Here is a 13,115-nt window from a genome sequence, read left to right as displayed (position 1 = left end):
CGGCCCACCACAGCATCGGCTCCGGGCCGCCGTCCCAGCTCCAGGCCGCCGCCCCAGCTCCAGGCCACCGCCCCAGCTCCATGTCCCGCAGTCTCCGCTCCAGGCCGCCGCCCCAGCTCCAGGCCGCCGCCCCAGCTCCGGGTCCCGCAGTCTCCGCTCCGGGTCCCGCAGTCTCCGCTCTGGGTCCCGCAGTCTCCGCTCCGGGCCGCCGCCCCAGCTCCGGGTCCCGCAGTCGCCGCTCCAGGTCCCGCAGTCTCCGCTCCGGGCCGCCGCCCCAGCTCCGGGCAGCCGCCCGAGCTCCAGGCCGCTGCCCCAGCTCCGGGTCTCGCAGTCTCAGCTCCGAGCCCCACTGCATCAGCTCCAGGCCGCCGCCAAAAGCCAGAACGCCGCACCAGCAAGTCGGGCCACCGCTGCCTTAGCCCCGAAGACGGCCAGCCTCCCGCTGGTAAGCCCTGGCTGGCTCTGCCTCCGGAGCCCCGGGGTCGGTCGCAGGCTGGAGGCCGCCAGCTCCGCCACCAGGCCTCAGCACAGACGGAGGCAGAGAAGGGGGATACGACACGAAAAAGTCGCATTCCCCCGAAGGAAGAGACATAGAACATGTTTCACCCCCTCCAACACAACCCAACAAACTAAAACTTAACCAAAACAAGACAAAAAAAACAACAGAAAAAAGTAAAGACAGACGGACTGCAGGCGAGCCGCAGCTGTTAACAGCGCCGCCACTTCCGGAATCCGTTATCCTACACACCAGGGACATTTTACCAATCTGATAATCTTTTGGTGCATGTACCAAAACCAATTAATCTACAAACCTATATGTCTTTGCAGTGTGGGAGGAAACCAGAGCACCTTGAAAAAAACCCATGCGGTCACGGGGAGAACGTACATACTCCATACAGACAGCGCCCAGACACAGGATCGAACCCAGGTCTCTGGCGCTGTAAGGCAGCAACTCTACTGCTGCGCAACCGTGCCACCCATGTTGGAGAAAGCATAAATAAGCACCCCATGAAAGTTTCAGCATTTAGCATTAACCAGTATATGTGAATTTTAATCTTAATTATTCTACATTTTCCTTCTACTCGACAACATGTAGCAAACGACAACAGAAGAGGGCTCAATTGAGCACTGGTCACCACTGATCTCAATACCAACAGCCACGCAGGAAGGAGAATGCCGTTTTGGTGAGAATAGTGAAGAAACTTACCAGATAAATGTGAGGGAGATAAGGGAAGAGCAGGAGTTCTTCCCTTTAGAACGGAGTTTGAGTTTAGGTTATTGTCACGTGTCCGAGGTACAGCAAAAGGCTTTTGTTGCGTGCTAACCAGTCAGCGGAAAGACAATACATGATTACAATCAAGCCACCCACCAGGGCCGGATTTACCTATAGCTAGACAAGCTTAAGCTTAGGGCCTCGAGGTCTAGGGGGGCCTCCGGCCAAGGCAGGACACCTACCGTTCAACTCTGGGCGGCCCCCCTCTCTAGCCCTCTCTCTCCATCTCCCCCCGCTATCCGTGTCCGGGCCGCGCCGGGCTCCGCTCGCTCCTCATCCGTCGACACGGCAGGCCACCTTGCAAATGCGCATTGCTGCGGCCTGCACGTCCTCCCCCATGCACATGCGCACAACCAAGGCCAGCACATCATCGGCCGCCCTGCGCATGCGCACATCAAAGGCAACTGGTCGACGCTGGGCACTTTCTCCCTCGCTTTGAATTGTGGGAGATTTGGCCGCCATGGCTGCCTCGCCGCCAGCGCTGAACACCAACGCGGAGGGGGCCTCACATGTGGAACAGCTTAGGGCCTCTCTTCATCTAAATCAGGCCCTGCCACCCACAGATACACGATAAAGGGAATAATGTGAAGAACGATTAATGTACAGTCATTCTAATAACGTAAATAAGGAGAAAGGACTAATGGACAAATGGATAGATAATTGAGAGGACAGAAATAGACATTTTCTTTTCATTCATTTCTGAGACTTCTGACCAGCCATGATCACATTGAATGGCGGTGCTGGCTCGAAGGGCCAATGGCCTACTCCTGCACCTATTGAATATTGCTGGGATGGCCAACATTTAATGCCAATTCCCAATTGCAGTTCAGTGATGGCAGGGAACTGCTTTCTTGAACCCCTGCAGTCCACCTGGTGAAGGTACTTTCAGAATGCTCTTAGGTAGAGAGTTTCCTGATATAGATCCTGTGAACGTGAAGGAGCATGATAATGAATTTGCGCGAGATGGAATGTGCAGGACGTGGTATTTCCATGTACGTAATACGCGCATACTTGGTAGCAGAGGATGCAGGTTTAGGATGTGCTGTAAGTGTAGTCTAGGCAAGTAATTGTGGGAACATGAATTGCACAGTGGCACAGCAGACATTGCTGCTGTCTCACAGCGCCAGAGATCCAGATTCGATCCCGACCTTAGGTGTTGACTGTGTGGAGTATGCACGTTCTCCTCGTGACCATGTGGATTTCCTCCAGTTTCCTCCCACATCCCAAAGACGTGCAGGTTTGTAGATTAATTGGCTTTAAAAATTGTACCTAGTGTGTAGCATGGATGAAAAAAGTGGGATATCAGAACTAGTATGAACAGGTGATTGATGATCAGTGTGAATGTGGTGGGACGAAAGGCCTGTTTTCATGCTATATCTTTCAATCAATTCAATCAATCAAAATCTATTTTTTACCATGTTTCTAGAGGATAAAATATTGAAGCTTCATATCAGAATTTACTTTTTAAAGATGTTACTTTCCCTAACGCTGCTGCCCAGCCTTGTTGTATTGCGTATTTCCAGCACACAATGTTGAATTGAGCAGTGGTCGACTTACTGTGGGTCCCCGGCGTAGCTGAGCTGAGCAGGCCGAATCCCAAAGTGCACGATAATTGGAAAAGTGATGACCTCAGGATTAAACTGCTCCCGGTCCAACTGGTCAATGCGAACTGAGCTGGGTTTCTGCAAAGAGAGGCCAAAGATTCAAGTTCAAACAGACATTTAGTAAATAGCAAGACGCCATTTACACAAAAAACAGAAAATGCTGCTGCATAGCAATCTTACAGCTGACCTAAAATGATTTGTCACTGAAAATTATTTGGTCAACTCTAACAAGGAGTTACACCCAGGTTATTTTTCTTCTCTGCAGTACATGCTTCAGCAGATGATTAATCTGGGACCGAATCCCATGAAACCTGTGTAATCCATGTTATTCCATGACACAACTATCTGGTCGCTGTTCCGTCCCTCCACATGTCATTGAAACACTGTTTGTCTTGCCTAAACTCATTCCCTGGACGCTATGTTCTTCGCCCTTTACATTACTCACCTTCATTAGTTGGCAATTAAAATGTACTATTTCAAAAATTGTCATTTTGGTTTACATCCCTCCATGCCTCTTTTATCACTTCCAGCCGTTTCATCATCCAGGAGCACTTATAATTTTAACCTTTTGTGTTAGTTGAGAAGGTTCTCAGCTCAGGCAATGCTGAACCTTCATCGCTCCAAATAAGTTCATTGCTCCATCGCACTTTGATAAATTCATGTCATAGCAGCAGAAGTATTTGACTCATCAAGTCCACTCCACCATTCAATCATGGCTGATCTATATGTTCCTCTCAACCCCATTCTCCTGCCTTCGCCCCGTAACCCCTGACAAGCTTGCAAATCAAGAATCTGTCAATCTCCGCCTTAGAAATATCCATTGACGGCCTTCACAGCAGTCTGTGGCAATGAATTCCACCACCTTCTGGCTCAGGAAATTCCTCATCACCTTCCTAAAGGTGAGTCCTTTTATTCTGAGGCTACGGTCCCAGACTCCCCCACGAGTTGAGGAAAAGGTGATGGTAATAACTGAGATTCAGAGAGGTTTCAGGATGAACATTCTGGTTGAACAGGTTGAAAAGTTGGTCTTGGCAAGTGGAAACAAGGAGGTTTACTGGGAGAGAATATACAGGAAGGAGGAAGAGGGGGAATAAGGGAGCAAGAGAAGAAAGGTGTGTGAAGGAGGAATATATTACTTGCAATCATATGGTGCCTTTGAGGCTAATAACCAGATAATCTTTGGGGTTTTTTAAGGATTAAATGTTGGTTCAGAACGCCAAGTAGAGCACCGCTGCTATTCTTTGAAATGGCATCACGAGAGTTTACTCCTCTACCCGAGAGAGCTGGTGGGATCGCATTATGACCGTTAACCTTCAACAGTGAATCACTCACTCAGTACTGTAATGGAGTGGTAGCCTCGATTTTATTTTTTGCCAAGATTCAACACTTCTGAATCATTAGGTTGTGACTTGAAACCATAGTCTACCGATTTAGAATTGTTACCCATTGAGCTTAAAGGGAGGACCATCTTTCTACTTCTGAAAGCTGAGGCTACACCCTCTTGTCCTAGACTCTCCCGTGAGTGGAAACATCCCCTGCACGTCAACTCTATCTTTCACTATTCGGTAACTTTCCTGCTTAATGACACTCCTTGGAATCACGTCCTAACAAATCTTTTAGTTATTTCCTCAAATTACTTCTGCGGTGACTTAACAATACATTTATTTCATAACCCCCTGTGGATGTCCACGTAAATTTACCATATAACTGCAAATTGTTGCTGTTGTATATCATCTGAAACTATAACTCCCAAATGTATTAAGTAATTTGAGTCAAAGTATCATGAAAATAGTCAGGCAAGAACAATGGGAAGATTTATAAAATAAAGCCAATTAAACCATTTCCGTGTGTACTTGTAAAATAGAAACTGCCAATCTGAGATGTAACTTCAGTAATAAACGAGGCATCTGGAGCATTTTATGGGACAGTTCACACTTCCAACATAAAAAGCATTTCCCATATTCTCTTCCAAATGGTCCAACTCTTGTTTCATACCTTTTGACTTCCAGTTCATTTTACACAATCAATTCCTTCAAGAAATAAAGGACCCGTCTATGTAAACGTTCTTCATCATATAAGAGTTGGGAATATTAGTGTGGCATTCATTCCAGGGCAATCATAAATTGCCGAAGGTGCACAGTTCTCCAGCTGTGATTGAAGCATGGCTTTGAATACACAATGTAATATTTCTCACACTCCATACTTCAGGTCTCTAAATGTTAACGTTCCATTATCGTTTCAACGATTGAACAAATGGACATCAATATTTGGTAATTATGCTCTGGTTTGCGTCCACTCTTCTCAAAAGGGAAGCATTTTTGTTTGAGGTGAACAATGTACAATTGATTTGGGCAAGCCATGAGCATCAGTCTGCAGCTCTCCATCCTGTCTTCTTAGCAGCAGCTCTGGCTTGGTGATGACACGCTCACTTCTCAATCAAAAGCTTATTGATTGAAGTCCCATGCACAATGTACTGAACAGTTCCAGGCTGATACTCTGGTGCACTCTGTTGATGGAATGCTAGAGCATTTGGCAGTGCCATCTTCCTGAAGAAGTAATGTTGATGAAAAGCATCTCAGATTCATCATTTCATAAATTCATGTGATAGGAGCAGAATTAGGCCATTTAGCCCGTCAAGTCTACTCTCTTCCTTTCAACCCCATTCTCCTGACCTCCCCATAACTCCTGACACGAGTCAGAAGATGAAATTTACCCTGCGTGTCTTGGCCCACACCCTTCTACCTTCAAACAACATCAGTATAAAGAATGAGGAAAAAGCAAAGTGTTGGAGGAACTCAGCACGTCAGGCTGCATCTGTGGAGAGAAATGAACTGACGACATTTTGGGTCGGGATCCAAGGGCGATGATAACTTTGGTGAGAACTTGCTGCTTTTAAATTAACACATCCCCAAATGGAAGCGTTCCAATGTCGACGGGTATACATTCAGCTGCCCGAGCTCTGGAAGTCTCTCCCTAAACCCTTTTTGTGGTCTACCTCCCTTTGCAACCCAATGATTTGCCTCAAAGTTGCTTTTGGACCAAGATCGTGATAATCAGCCCTAATATCTCCCAAATGAAGCTGAGCATAATTTTCCTTGGTAGTGCACATGACGCAGCTTGGACCAGTTTATACACTGAAGATGCTTTTGGCAAGGAAGGTTGTTTGTTTTTATTGTTGTAAAACCTTCGCTGCTGTTGAGATCATATCTGATGTCTTTATAAGGACATTACAGCCATAATACTTCTTTCCACAAAGAGCACATTGCGTTTAGGCTAGTTTCTACTTCCACCTTCACTTACCATGCCAGGGTAGGTCACGATCATGCCTTTGCACTCTTCGGCGTACTTCTGCCAATCCAACTCCTCCCACTGCAGCATATTGGCAATCTCCTCCTCGGGAACAAGAGGTTTGTTGCTGTGCAGCAGGTAAAGCAACACCTGATGCATGGACAGTACTTCTTTCCCACTATCTGAAGACAACAAAGCAGAACAGACACACATGAAGTGACCGTGATGGGAGTGACAATAGACAACAGACAATAGGTGCAGGAGTAGACCATTCGGCCCTTCGAGCCAGCACTGCCATTCAATGTGATCATGGCTGATCATCCCCAATCAGTGCCCCGTTCCTGCATTCTCCCCATATCCCCCTGACTCCGCTATCTTTAAGAGCCCTATCTACCACTCTCTTGAAAGTATCCAGAGAAGTGGCCTCCACCGCCCTCTGAGGCAGGGAATTCCACAGACTCACAACTCTCTGTGAGAAAAGTATTTCCGCATCTCCGTTCTAAATGGCTTTCCCCTTATTCTTAAACTGTGGCCCCTAGTTTTGGACTCCCCCAACATCGGGAACATGTTGCCTGCCTCTAGTATGTCCAAACCCTTAACAATCTTATATGTTTCAATAAGATACCCTCTCATCCTTCTAAACTCCAGAGTGTACAAGCCCAGCTGCTCCATTCTCTCAGCATATGACAGTCCCGCCATCCCGGGATTAACCTTGTAAACCTACGCTGCACTCCCTCAATAGCAAGAATGTCCTTCCTCAAATTAGAGGACCAAAACTGCAGACAATACTCCAGGTATGGTCTCACTAGGGCCCTGTACAACTGTAGAAGGACTTCTTTGCTCCTATACTTGTCTCCTCTTGTTATAAAGGCCAACATGCCATTCGCTTTCTTCACTGCATGCTGTACCTGCATGTTTACTTTCATAGACTGATGACCAAGGACCCCCAGATACCATTGTACTTCCCCTTTTCCCAACTTGACAAAATTTAGATAGTAATCTGCCTTCCTGTTTTTGATACCAAAGTGGATAACCTCACATTTATCCACATTAAACTTAATCTGCCATGCTTCTACCCACCCCCAAACCTGTCCAAGTCACCTTGCATTCTCATAGCATCCTCCTCACAGTTCACATTGCCACCCAACTTTGTGTCATCTGCAAATTTGCTAAACATGGATCAGATAGATGTCTGTCTGTCTTAAAGGGCATAAGGAAACAGTGACATAAAATGTAACAACAAGGAGTATGAGTAAGAGAATGAAGACGTGATCCAACCCCAAACGTCATCTATTCATGTTCTCCAGGAATGCTGCTTGAGTTACTGCAGCACTTTGTGTCTATCTTTGACATAAGATGTTAAACCTAATACCAACAGAGAGACACAAGTGTAGAAGCAGGAATCTCAAGCTAAACAGAAAGTGCTGGTGGAACTCAACAGGTTAGGCAGCATCAGTGGAGGCAATAGACAGAGAATGTTATAAGTCGGGAACAGTCTTCAGACTGAAGGGGTAGGGGAGAGAAAGCTGAAAAGGAAAAGCGAGGATTACGCAAAACCTGGTCAGTGATAGGAGGATACAGGTGAGAAGGGGTGGGTGATTGGCAGATGGGTGGCGATAATAACAAAGGTTAGAGGTGAAAAGGCAACAGAAAGATGTCAGATTAGTAAAGAAGAGAGGACAACTGCAAAGCCAGAGAGAAGGATATGCATGGAAGAGGTCAGGGAGAAGGGATCAATGGAAATATGGGGCTTGGGGGTGTAAGAGGAGTGTAAGGGGGTGGGGGGGGGGGAGGGTAAGGGTAAGAAGCAGGGTAAATGGTCTGGTGGGGCATGGTGGAAGAGATGGATGTGCATCAGGGTGGGGGGGACAAGGGAAAGCGAGGAGTGGAGTATTATTTGAATTCGGAGAATTCAATGTACATACCATTGAATGCAAGCTACCCATTTGGAAAACAAGGTGGTATTCTTCCAGTTGGCATGTGGACGCACTCTGGCAACGGAAGAGGCCAAAACCAAAAAAGTCGGGAAAAGGAATTGGAAGGGAAGTTAAAAACTGTTAGGAACTAGGAGCGCCAGTAGGCCTGGGGATCAGAGTGTAGGTGCTCAACGCAATGGGCCTCTAATCTATGCTTGGTCCCATCGGGAGTACTGAATGTAACATCATGAATCTCTGTTTCCCACAGAAGGGCAGCTGGGGTTAGTAGAGACTTAGTTTACCATAAATCTAAACTAATATCCGTAGTAAAGTAATGCACATTAGCACAGTTTGCCTTTACACAGGTGATATCAACTGAAAGTAGACAGATGGTAACTGGTATGTGTTGGAAGGAACCGCAGACACAGGTATAAATCAAAGACAGACACGAAATGCTGAAGGAACTCAGCGGGACAGGCAGCATCCCTGGAGAGAAGGAATGTGTGATGTTTCGGGTCGAGACCCTTCTTCAGACTGATGTAACTGGTGTTTGAATTAAAAGCAGCACAGACTAGGTTGTTGAAATAAGACAAAGTGCTAGTGTCTGAAGAAGGGTCAACTCGAAACCTCACCAATCCATGTTCTCCAGCGATGCTGCCTGACGCGCCGAGTTACGCCAACACTTTTTGTTTCTCAATACTAGGTAGTTTTGCTTTGAGGTTAATGGTGTCATTGGTTGCTTTTTGTATCACATCACACACAGGAAATTCCATGTGAAAAACTTAACCACAACAGCAGCATTTCTCACCGGGAATTGATCGCACAAAACGGGGGAGAAAATGAAATCTTGGGCAGGATGCAGCTCCACTCTCAAATACTGGACCTAGGAAACATCAAGATTTACATGCATGAAAACACTTACATAATCCAATAGAGTAGTCCGGAGAAGCATTGTTCCCCAGAAAGTGGTTAGAATGTGGAAAATGTGACCATAATGTCTGGTTAATGTGTTAAAACAAATATATGTTTTTTGATATTTTACACTAGGCAAAAAACTATTTAAAACTCCCATCAGGTTATGTTTCAGGAAACAGGACAGCGTGTAAGATTTAAACGAGGTGGGCTTAAATGCCCGAGAGTATTTTGATCAGTGAACATGGGATGTATTCAGATCTCATTCTGTCCTTACACTTCAATTTCCATGATAAATACCGATCTTCACATTTTATAATGGAATTTCCCCTTTAGTAAATTTGGTACTCTGTAGTTACACTCGCCTTCCATTATAAACCTGTCACTGATCCAGAAGGATGTTAACACTGAAGGCAAAATAGTGAAGCATACCGTGTTTAAATTTACTACCAAGAATCAACAAACCGCACATAAAATTAGTTTTTTTAAGCAGAGATCTATTACTTCAATCAAGCAATTGTAGTGTACCTTCAATAAGAAAGAATGAGCTTTACATTTCGTTCAAGAATAACTCGTGAGATAAGGCGACTGTGGAGGCCTCAATAGGCCCGACTGTGGGTGGACATGGGATGGGCACTGGACATTGTGCCTTCCCTCAAAATGGGAACCATTGTGGGGGGATATTTTTTATGTTTAAATCTCTTTATTATTGTTATGTCTGTATTCTTTTTTTATGTGCTGCATTGGCAAGTAGTATTTCACTACACCTATGGTGTATGTGACCAATAAATAACCTTTGAACCTGATATTTTATTGCAATGGTTCGTTTGGCTCTAACTCTGGCATTAGTGGTTATATTGGTTGCAAAATTATTGATTGGCAGTTTAATCTTCACAAAATTATTATTTTTTAATTATCTACTGTCTCAAAACACTCCACATTTCAAAATCTTGAAGTAATTTTATTTCACTTTACCAAGAATATTCCAGTCGTACAGTTCCAAAACATCCTTGTATAAGAACGAGGAGAACATTTCCAATCCTTTCACACAGAAATTCTGTAATCAAAATAAGAAGCAAAATCCCGTCTTTGAAAAGCCAACAAAAAACAGCTTTATTTCATTTATTGACATATATTGGAGGCAATTGTTCCCATCTTGGCCAAGTCACAACAGTTTGCAGATGCTGATGTAAATTGCTCGTTCTAAGCTTCCCCCCAGTCTAGTTTCAGTCAAAAACCACTGAATCAAGCACATGATCAACTAATCTTTATTTTAACAAAACACAATTACAGTTCCCACCACTGTACCTAACGAGCGCGGGTTCGATCCTCGTATCTGCCTGTTCAAACCCTCGGCCTCGCTCAAACAGAGACACCCCAGAAGGTCACGCGGTCCTAAAGGGCCTGTCCCACTTACGCGTCCTTGGCTCGCAATTTGGCTCATGGTCGCTTGAGGCGTACAGGCACCGTATGGCCGCGCGGAGCCGGTCCCACTTAGAAGCGCAGAGGGGTATGGAGTTGTGCGGGGCTGGTCCCGACATCGCGTGGGGCTCCGAAATTCTTGCAGTGAACGAAAACTTTGCGCGCCAATGGCCTGTGGCGGATCTGACGGCCAAAGTGGGACAGGCCCAAGACCCTGGCGCGGCGCAACGTCTCACCTCCAACAGCAGCCGAAGCAGGTAAACGATTGCCGAACTCGGCCTGGAGCTCACGGCCGTTGCGGTCCGGACCCGCCCCCGCCCCCACTCCCAGAGCGGGGCCAAGAAAATTGAAGATAGACACAAAATGCAGGAGTAACTCAGCGGGACCGACAGCATCTCTGGAGAGAAGCAATGGATGACGTGTCGAATCAAGACCCTTCTTTTCAGACTGAAGAAGAGTCTCGACACGAAACCTCACCCATTCCTTCTCTCCAGAGAAGCTGCCGGCCCCGCTGAGTTACTCCAGCTTTGTGCCCATCTTCAAATGACGTCACGCGCTCCAGACAGCTGTGCGTACGCATGTAATCACGCCCGACCTTCACTCGACCGTCTCAGCTTAACGCGACCACGAGGTCGCGTAATTTGCGTGCCAAGGACACGTAAATGGGACAGGCCCTTAAGCGCACTCCCAGAAGATCTACGCGGGACCTCAGCGGAACTTTATAGGTCCCCGGACCTTTAGGGGCCAAACCACATGGGGTGGTCTAGTTACAATCCAATTACAGATATTGTTTAACCCCATACATAACAGATATTTCCCTAACCCAATAATACAGCAGCTCAATAGATTGTATTCAAACAGGGCCTCTCAGGGAAGCAAACATAGCAACATTTACCCTGATCTGCAAGAAAACCAGACAAGGCTCAATACCTAATCCAATCAACATTCGGCAAAGGGAAACTCTGCAACATTATTTACAAGGTGTATGTCTGGTTTGTAGTCATCCAATCCATTCTATGCATTTTGCACCTAATTGACAGGGTCTGCAGATGTTCTTATTCTTTTCCTGCAGCTTGGATCTGGGCTCTAGACAAACTGGCATCACTCTGCAGCTTGTCCCAATTCCAGAGAGCACTTTCAAATTGACCAAATCTCCCAGCAGCCCTGAAGCTTTTACCCAATTTTAAAGTCCGAGTCTCTCCAATCTGGCCAGGGTTAACATTGGAACCTCTAGCAAATAAAAAGGTGAGTGACTGCAGTTCTAAATGGTCTACCCCTTATTCTTAAAGTGTGACCCCTGGTTCTGGACTCCCCCAACATCGGGAATTTTTTTCCTGCATCTAGCCTGTCCAATCCTTTAAGAATTTTATATGTTTCTATAAGATCCGCTCTCATCCTTCTAAATTCCAGAATTCAAGATAAAAAAAATGGAGCCTAACACTGAAATAATTATACTTGGAGTAACGAAAGACGGGAATAAATTAAGCACATTTCAAAATTCATTTTTTAATTATGGGTTAATAATAGCAAAAAAACTTATACTCAAATTTTGGAAAAATACACCCATACCAACGCTTAAAATGTGGATTATAAATATGTTGGACACAGCACATCTTGAAGAAATGCGATTCCTCCTAACAGATAAACCAGACCAATTCTTAACGAGTTGGTCTCCATTTATTGACTTCTTGGAAGCATATGGTGCAACAAAAATGTAAAAACCAACTGTTTCAGGTCTGGGTGAAAGATGGTCAAGAATATAAATACTTATCTCCTATCTCCTATTTTCTACTCTTTCTCTCTCTCTTTCTTCTTTTTTACTTCTCTCCCTCACTCTCTCTCTCTTTTCGGGTTTTTTTCTCACACACTACACATCACATGTTTTTCTACTCTCTATTACCTACTCTCTTTTTCTCTCTCTCATTTAAAAAATAAAATAAAAAATGAAGCTGGACATAGAATGTAACATGCCAACATATATTTGGCACTTGAAAAAAGGTGCCACTGTATTGTACTTACTTCTAATAAATAAATAAATAATTAGAAATTAATAATAAATTCCAGTGAACACAAGCCCAGTCGACCCATTCTTTCATCATATGTCAGTCCCGCCATCTCAGGAATTAACCTGGTGAACCTACGCTGTACTCCCTCAATAGCAATAATGTCCTTCCTCAAATTAGGAGACCAAAATTGCACACAATACTCCAGGTGCAGTCTCACCAGGGCCCTGTACAACTGCTGTAGGACCTCCTTGCTCCTAAACTCAAATCCTCTCGCACCTCCCCTTTTCCTAATCTGACACCATTCAGACAATAATCTGCCTTCCTGTTCTTGCCACCAAAGTGGATAACCTCACATTTATCCACATTATGCAGCATCTGCCATGCACCCGCCCACCCTGTTCAAGTCATCCTGCAGCCTCATAGCATCCTCATCGCAGCTCACACTGCCACCCAACTTTGTGCCATTCGTAAAGTTGGAGATGTCACATTTAATTCCCTTGTCTAAATCGTTAATATATATTGTAAATAACTGGTGTCCCAGCACCGAACCTTGCGGCACCCCACTTGTCACTGCCTGCCATTCTGAAAAGGCTTTTTGAAAATCCAGCTACACCACATCCACCGGCTCTCCTTTATCCATTCTACTTGTTACATACTCAAAAAATTCCAGTTTTGCCAAGCATGGTTTCCCCTT

The 13,115-nt window shown here is 45.3% G+C and overlaps 1 protein-coding gene across 3 annotated transcripts in view; it reads right to left on the bottom strand.

Annotated features, from left to right (window-relative positions):
* Window positions 1-13,115, bottom strand: part of drosha (drosha ribonuclease III) — a 149,846-nt gene that overhangs the window by 105,694 nt on the left and 31,037 nt on the right. For all 3 annotated transcript variants that reach the window (XM_033049054.1, XM_033049036.1, XM_033049044.1), the window contains exons 11-14: window positions 9,969-10,050; window positions 8,890-8,964; window positions 6,178-6,347; window positions 2,831-2,955 (exon numbers count right to left, since the gene is read on the bottom strand). In XM_033049054.1, coding sequence (XP_032904945.1) covers window positions 2,831-2,955; window positions 6,178-6,347; window positions 8,890-8,964; window positions 9,969-10,050 — 452 coding nt within the window. The remainder of the gene's footprint in view (window positions 1-2,830; window positions 2,956-6,177; window positions 6,348-8,889; window positions 8,965-9,968; window positions 10,051-13,115) is intronic.

Source organism: Amblyraja radiata, chromosome 2, assembly GCF_010909765.2.
Source record: "Amblyraja radiata isolate CabotCenter1 chromosome 2, sAmbRad1.1.pri, whole genome shotgun sequence".
Lineage (NCBI taxonomy): Eukaryota > Metazoa > Chordata > Chondrichthyes > Rajiformes > Rajidae > Amblyraja > Amblyraja radiata.
This window is presented reverse-complemented; position numbering and strand designations above follow the sequence as displayed.